Source organism: Sturnira hondurensis, unplaced genomic scaffold (assembly GCF_014824575.4).
Source record: "Sturnira hondurensis isolate 20B ecotype Veracruz unplaced genomic scaffold, ASM1482457v3 Scaffold0021143, whole genome shotgun sequence".
In the NCBI taxonomy this organism is placed as follows: domain Eukaryota; kingdom Metazoa; phylum Chordata; class Mammalia; order Chiroptera; family Phyllostomidae; genus Sturnira; species Sturnira hondurensis.
Genome location: NW_028093774.1, coordinates 29259617 through 29267995, shown reverse-complemented (window position 1 = coordinate 29267995; position 8379 = coordinate 29259617). Strand labels below are relative to the sequence as shown.

Sequence of the window (8379 nt, the reverse complement as noted above, 5' to 3'; positions counted from 1 at the left end):
AGCTTTAAGGAGTCATCCAATTGTATAGGGACTAGATCCAGGTGTTCTCATGAGGATATGAAATCCTGAGCATGGGACAATGTCCCCATGCAATTGAACTCGTATCCAGTCTTATACTCTGACACCCTCTCCCTCCTCACCCCAGTCTGACATCCTCAGAGCCACTCCCAAGTTCATTCTACTGATCACTGTGTACACTAGTCAAGTGGCGAGGCAGCTTCAGGAGAGAATCTCAGTCTTCCCATCACTGGGAAGGCCCTGCCCCAGCCAGGTCTTCCTGAGACTTGACCCCAATTAACCAAGTAGAATTAGCAGGGTTTGTGGGCAGTGTCTGAGGAGTGCAGGTATTACCTTGGAAAGCGTCCTCCTGGGATGAGTCCCCAGCTGGGTCTCCAAGCACAGGAGGCTGATCTCTGGCAAGATAAAGTGGCCCCTTCTGCAAAGGAAACTCAGCCTCATTCACTAATTGTCCCCATTCCAGGCCTCTGTGCCCCACTCCTTCCCTAGGAGGCCCTTGACTTAAGTATAGGAGATGGCTAGTGTGGTGGGCCCAGCCTTCTTAACAATTCAGCGGCTCTCCCAATTAGGCCTGATTTCTAGCTTCAAGAGAAAAGAATCTCTTCAAATTCAGCTTTCATACCATGCCCTGAGTGCTTTGATTGCACTTACCAACCAGCTAATCCCACAATCCTGGTAGATACCATTATTCCACACCTCTCAAATGGCATCATACTGTGTTAGCCAGTACCTACTTTTCTATGAGTATCCTTTCCCAGTCCATCATAGTAATTGTGATGCTACGGCATGCCTCATTGCTCCTACGGCTCATAGCACTGCCGGGGGCAGACAGCCTCACTATGCTTCCCAAAAGATAGCTATACTGGATTTCATTCCTTTGCCCCTTAGATCCCCTCTCCACCCTTCTGCAACCTGCTTCCCAGGAGGCCATTTATGGATGGAGTCAATGGGCTCCCTTGCTCTCTGTCTTCCCCTTGGATTCAGCAGAAGATCCAGGCAGGGGAGCAGAGTGATGCTGGGGTATTGCCAGCTTCCCTCCCCACCAGGCCTCGGTGTGGTGTTAGCTGTATCTTCCTATATTCCCCTCTCCTATCAGGCTCTTTGGGGTCTGATAATCACATCCTCTTCTTGTTCCATCAGCCTAGGGTTGCCCATTGCTCCTAAACAAGTGTTCAGATGTGTTTCACAGCCCCTGTTCGTTTCCCTCATCTCTGGATCCACACTAAAGGTTGGGCTGGGTTTTGCTCTTGGTCTTTGTTCCCAGATGTCCACCTCGGCCCCCAGTCCTTGACTATCAATCCCAGTTTTGCTTTAAGTTTTCACGAGGACTGCTTAGTCCACCACTCAGAGAGGACTCCTGGCCCCCAGGTGTGCTGGACCGGGGGTAGGAACACAGGTAGGAACACTCTGGGGACTCGTGGTACCCAGCCAGCTCTCTGTGCCTTACTAAACATGATGTCCTGAGTTAATGTGTAAGTAAAAATGACCTTGTGGTTCGTTTTTAAAAAGGCTTGTTATTGTTATTCCAAGTGTATGAACTAAGACCAGAATGTTTTCATGAATTCAAAAGACATGCTTTATTGGCATTAATAAGATTCTCCTGGCATATTGTGGGAAAAAAACAAGGCTAATGTCAACCCCCAAAATGTCAGAATTACAGACACTTGCATAGCATTAGAGTTTGTTTTTTAAAGTCACAGAGAATCAGCTGCTGTAAGGTTTTCAAGAGGGCGCAAGCCACGTGACCACATACTTTCACCTAAGCCAGCAATGCAGTTTTACCCCTTACAAACTGTAAAATTTCTGAGTTTAAAAAAATTACAACTACAATTTAAAATATACTAAATGGGAAATGCCATTTGTGATTCATTATTTTGGGCGTCACTTTGGGAGAACATCACATGAGTCCACAAACGTGAGTTTAATTTTGTAAGTTTCTAAGTGTAAATGATAGCTATAATTACAGTTTTTGTGAGGTTTTTATTTAAAAGGGATCTCTTTGTTAAGAATCTTTAGGGGACTTAGGGAATTCGCTTAGAAAAAGCGTCCCCCAAATCCAGACTCCTTTCAATGGGAGCTACTATCTCCCTACCTTTAAAAAGTCTGAGTGCTCTCTGCCTCTCATGGAGATAATTGCTCAGTTAAAAGGAAAAGAGAGTCTTTCTCTGAAAAAGTTTGCAGTGAGATTTGGGGTGGGAGCATGAGGATTAAACATGGATTCTATTGATTTCTGTCCCTTTGGTCATAAATCTAGTGGGAGACCAGTCATTAAGGAGGACATGAGAATTTAAAAACTTTCTAGCCCCATGCCTAATTAATTATACCCAAATGCATTTAAACCATTGGCATACTATAAATCCAAATTGGAGGATGACAGTGTTATTCAAATTATGTTCTGAGCTTCAGGGTAAAGAAAAATTAAATTTGCGGGTTTGTGAACGAGAGAATTATTTTAGCAAAGGCACAAACACTGTTTTGCATCATTAGCCTACGTAGGCTGCCTCTGGGTCTTGTGCCTGAGCTGGACCTAAGGGGGACAGGTAACCTCCTCCAAATTAAAGTCCTTGAATCCAGGGTAATAGCTGCTTGTGCTGCCCATGCCGGTGGTCTGTGAGGCTCACAGCTGTCATCTGTGCTTCTTCAGATGGTCTCACACTCAGTGGTGGCCGTGGAGCAAGCCCCACAGTCACAGCGGACAGCCACAGGGTAGGTGTAGAAAGGATCGACTCCGGGGGCACAGTTGGGCAGCTTGACGGTCACCTGTTTGGTCTCGTTGTAGGTACAAACTCGATGGTGGGCTTCAATGTACGGGGGCTCCAGAATGGGCTTCTGTTTCCCACAGGTAAAAAATAGGAAACCCATTAGAACAATGATTTTCAACTGCGTGCTGCAAGAGTTTTTAAAACGTGCACTACCTGACTATGTAGTCAGGGGCACTGACCTCTTTTCCCTTAGAGTGCCAAATAAAAAGCCAAAACAGCCAACACAACAGTAGCCACCCAGTGTGAATGAATCAGAATCATACCATCTTTCTTTATCAGATCAGCAAAAAAAACACAACTTTTTGGTGCACTGCAGAATTTTAGTCATTTGTGTGTGCCATAAGATGAAAAATGTTGAATATTGCTGCATTAAAACATACATAATATCCCCCTTCATTTTCTTGGTACCATTTATTACTATCAGTAATCAACTTGTAATCCATTTGTTTACTTGTTCATCTGTCTCCTCCTAGTAAACAAACAAACTCCTGATGTCTGTTTCTCATCTGCAAACACAGTATCCACCTCAGAGCATTATGGTAGAGATTAGGGGACATGATCTATGTAATGCACAGGGCCTTACACTGAGTAAGTGTTCAGTGAATGTAATCTATTGTTCTTATCAGAGCAAATCAACAAACACGGCTGTGCTGGCTGGTGTGGCTCAGTGGGTTAAGCACCAGCCTACAAACCAAAGGGTTACCGGTTTGATTCCCAGTCAGAGCACATGCCTGGGTTGCCTGCCACAGGCCCAATGGGGGAGGTGCTCAAGAGGCAACCACACATCGATGTTTCTCTCCCTCTCTCCCTCCCTTCCCCTCTCTAAAAAGACATAAATAAAATCTTTTTTAAAAAAATAAATAATACATGTAATAGAGGTCCAGGATGAAGTTCTTCAGTGAAAGGACTGTGTAGAAAAGCTGAATTTAACATCAGTTGCTTTCTCCTGCTTCTGCAGTAGTATCTCACCCTTCCTCACTTTGCTTTATGCCCTTTTTCCTCAGTAATCTGGAATCCTAGGCAGGGTTACCTGATAAAATACAAGATGCCCACTCATATTTGAATTTCAAATGAGTGACAAATTCTTTTAGTGTAAGTCTGCTGCAAATGTTGTGTGGGACAGACTTATAAAAAATGGTTGTTTATCTGATATTCAAGTGTAATGCACCACCGTTTTGTTCTGTTTGGGGTTTTTTTGTTTGTTTTGTTGTGTTTTGTTTTGTTTATTGCTAAACCAGGCAACCCTAGACCTAGGCCATGAGTAAATGCTTATTTTCAGCAACAGTTTGACCTTTAACATAAATGCAGCCATTTTCTCACCATGAACACCCTATTTTCAGACACACTTCCCAGTTAAGTTACCAAAAATAAGTGCTTTATATCTTAGAAACTTTCAGATTGCTGGGGAAATTAATGACATTCTTTTCTTTATTTTCTATAAGTAACCTCCTTTTTCCCAGCACAATAAAGCCATAAATAAAAGCTAGCTAACATTAAGGAGAATCTCACTGTCTAATGGTCTTGGGGTTTTCATTTCTCCAATGAGAACATAATTCCTGACCTCCTATGGGTGACCATGATCCAAATAAAGACATTCATCGGTCAATAAGGGGAAGAGAAGATGGAATTGAGAGAACTGGTGGGGTGAGACTTGACCCAGAAAGAGCTCCAAATGGCCCCAAACGAACTTCCAGCAGAGGGAGGCACCAGCAGGCCAAGCCCTGAATATGAGAAGGTGTCAAAGTTCCCTGAGTATGTTTGATGTCAACTCACGACCACAGTAACTTTAGCAACTAAATTTTCATTTGGCTACTAGGTCTCAAGCCCTTGATGATACAAAAATAAAAGTAACTTGGTGGAGCAGTTTCATTTAATTTGAAAGTTTCATCACCACAACTCAGTTCCTTCATGGGGCTATAACATTATCTAAGTGATAGCAGATGGCTCTCTGAGTCCCGGAATAGGAAGGCATTTTTCCTAAAGGCAGTGACCTCTCATGGTGCTCAAGGGCTTCCAAGTTGGGGTTGATCAGGCTAAAGGATAAACATCATAACTCCAGGTACTGGGCAAGCCTACGTAATTTGCCAGGTGTTTGTGGTTGCCCGGTTCATGCGTGACTTTGACGAGAGCTGTAAAAGTTGCAAGAATTCATCTCTGCCCTCAAAAAACTTAAAATTTAGGGTTGTAGAGTGGGCAAGGAAGTAAGACACAAGGTAGGGTAGGGTCCTGGGCTGACCATGGAAACAGAAAACCCTTGGGAAAGGAGTCAGTTCTGGAGACAGGCACCAAAGCATAAATTTGATCATGATAGACGGAAATGAGAAAGAATACAAAAAAAAGCCAAAACTGAGATTTCATGGAGGGTGTTGAATAAAACTTTTAAAGTCAATCTGACACAGACGAAGCTCAGAATATGTATAGTCGCTGAGAAAAGAGGCAGATGTCACTTTACTAACGACTTGACAGGCAGTTATTGATTTTGCAGTTGTGGGTGGTCATTAAAGATTTGTGAGCCGGAGGACCAGATCAGAGCTGGTACTTCATTAGTAACCAATTAAGGGCCCAGTAGGAAGAGCCAATGGTCACTCTGTCGTGATCTGATGGGGGGCTGAATGGCCCTCTCTCTTCTCATCCAGCAAACACATCTTCACCACGGCCCTACAAGGTCCTTTGAGATTTTTATCCCCAGTTTAAATGCAATGCCTCTGAAAAAGGCTGAATGGAATTCAATATAAAAGGACTTAAGGGATCTGTCAGTGATAAACCCTGAGGCCCCCAGAAATTTGGGGGGGTAGGAGGGGGTGGGGCTGTGGGAGCAGCCCTGAAGGAGGGGCTGAGGATGCCCCTTGCCTGCTATGCAGCTCAGGGCCTCTCTCTGTCAGGGCTCTGTCACAGGAGGAGGAACGCAGGGAAGAGTTTGGGTTCCGTGCTTGAACCAAGAATTATTCCTACCTTTCCACTGTGGGAATAAGCATGACTCTGTAGTCACCTACCCCTTGGATTCCTCCATCTCATCTGTAAAATGGGCAGAATAATAGCTCATCTTGACTCCCAGAGTCGATTTCCAAATACACAGACACCACCCAAGTAAAACTATTACCTTTATCAATACATTGTTAGAGGGGCAAAGTCATGTTTCTTTCAGATTTTTTTGGAGTGTGACAAATAATTGTTATTTTTTAAAACACCCACAGGAAAAGACAGGCGCCCCAGCTTTACCTCGTTTCATCAAAAAAGTGAACATTTAGGAATCAGGCCAAGTGGCAGGCCCTGGAGGCCTTGCCACCAGGGCCTGTCTTAGACTCACCTCCCAGGTCTCACAGCGGCCCCAGCAGGCGTCAGTGGTGATCCGAAGGCCCCTGCAGCCGGGCTTCTTGGCCAGGAAGGTAAACTCCCTCACGGCACAGCCCACAAAGGTGCGCAGGTTCCCGCTGGAGGTGCTGAGAACGCAGCAGCAGCAGCCAGCCAGGAGGAGGAGGGCCATGGGGCCAAGGAGAAGGTATGCCAACTTCATGTTCTTCCTCTGCGGAGGGAAAGCAAAGAGAGGTGATGAACAGATCCAGTTGCCCTCCCAGGGTCAGCCAACACGGTGGCCGTCAAAGGGACCTTGCTCTTAGTATTTCAGAAGAAATAAACCAAGAAATTGCAGATGCCCATAAGCTCCATCACAGGAGCCCAACATTTCCTCTAAGTGACTCTGATACGGATTCCATGGCCCCACTGTGCTCAGTGGACACCTAACCCCCCACGGGCATCCTCAGGCTTTTCCTCATTTTGCCCCACCTGCTGGACGTGGCCTCGGTGTTAAAAAAGCATGCTCCGATGGTCTCTTCAAAATGAACACAAAATACGAGTTACATCAAAAGTAGTGCATCTCCTAACATAATACATGAATACACACAAATTATTTTTACTCAGATCCCCTGTGTTTGGTGGCACATTACATGTTTGCTCAAAATTGCACTTTCAGAGTCGTAGGTGGGGAATTAAGATGTGGAGGTGGGTAAATAATAATTGTATGCCCATTTGTATTGTTACTAACCCAACCCTCCACAAAGCACAGATATGCACAAGTTATTATCAAACCTGGCACCTGACTTGGTGGCCATCTGTAAAAATATGCTCTAGTCACTATAACATGGCACCTAGTTGTGATTCCATTTAAATCCAAATGATGGAAAGCACCAGAGGTGTTTAAAACTTAACCTCAACCTTCTGTTAAATCTATTCTCTCTAGGTCTCAGTCATATCCTGTGCTTTTTCAGAAGCCAGAATCAATCCGTTCATGCTCAACCCACTAGACAGAACATACCTGGATGTTAAAGTGAGAGTGGACATTGCATTTATGGGACACCCTCAACTCATTTTTGCTTTAAAAAGCCGCAAAGTTATTTATTTCTGAATCTGATCTCCCAGGCCCTACATCCAATCTATCGCTTTACCGGGGCTCGTTGGACTTCCCTCCAGGAAGAGTGAAGTCACAATTGCAGAGGCACACTTACCCGATCTTGCTGGAACTAACTCTTCTCTTAGACTGGGACCCGAAATCCCTGCAAGTCACAATGAGTGATAGACGTTTGCTCTGGGTAAATGTCTCTACCCTCTGTTACTGGGCTGCTTGACTGCTCGAATATATAAGAAAGGTCTTGTAAATCAGAACAAAAGAGAGGCAGATCCTTACTGGAACCACTGAACACATCAAAGACCTGGGATATAAAGCAGGTCTCTATTTTCCAAAACTGATTCACTTAAAGGGTGTTGTTTTGTTTCCTAACATCACCTACTGAAACAGAAAGTTACCTTGGTGGGTGACATAATCTTAGGGAAACAGTCAAAGGTAGTTCACCTGGCTCTTGGGATAACAAATGCATTGGGGCAAGATGGATTAAATTTTCCTTTCTGGTAAACACAAATTTCCTTCGAGACAGGGGGGAGTCACTGGTAGCTCATGGCAAACTCACTCCCTTCACTCACAACACATTTCAATACATTGAAAAATAACAAAACAATCATTCTTCCTGGAAAGAACATGGGATCACTAACTGAAAGGATGGAAATCACAGTAAGAAGAATGAGTTTGAAAGCCTAAAAATGAGTTAAGGATTAGATTATATTAATTGCACTTGGAAATGAATCATACAGAAAAAAAAACATACCAAGATGTTCAAGGTGATCTATCTTCCAGCACAGGAATTAAGACATTTTGTGTCTTCTATGTCGTTTTCAGAATTTTTCACTTTTTCTACATTGAGCAGGCTGCAGTAATAGAAAGTCGGTTAATATTTATACTTTTTAAAATAAATAAGTACACATTTGTGCTACATGCAAGGTATGATAGCTGGTTCCTAAGAGCCTAAACTAAGAGTAAAACAACATCCTTTAGGAGGATGGGACTCGTTCGTATTCCAATCTGCAGTGGCAGCAGCAGCAAACAAATGGGTCAGAAACCTCGTGTTTGCAGCATTATTCTGAGTGGTTTGAAAAATAAAAGAAGCTGGCATCATCCCTGCCCTTTGGAGTTTATGTATCACTGTAGGTAACGACACAGCCAGAGATGGTTAAGATGCCCATTAAATGGGCAAATGATACTAAATAAAGA

General features: G+C 43.9%; 1 protein-coding gene across 1 annotated transcript; it reads right to left on the bottom strand.

The window, feature by feature from the left end:
- Positions 1 to 1735: 1735 nt before the first annotated feature.
- On the bottom strand, positions 1736 to 7497 carry GPHB5 (glycoprotein hormone subunit beta 5). The gene is made up of 3 exons (XM_037031295.1): positions 7283 to 7497; positions 6088 to 6303; positions 1736 to 2847 (listed from the first exon to the last, which is right to left on the bottom strand). The coding sequence occupies exons 2-3, from the start codon at positions 6292 to 6294 to the stop codon at positions 2659 to 2661; spliced, it is 396 nt and encodes a 131-aa protein (XP_036887190.1). The 5' UTR covers positions 6295 to 6303; positions 7283 to 7497; the 3' UTR covers positions 1736 to 2658.
- Between the last annotated feature and the right edge of the window lie 882 nt (positions 7498 to 8379).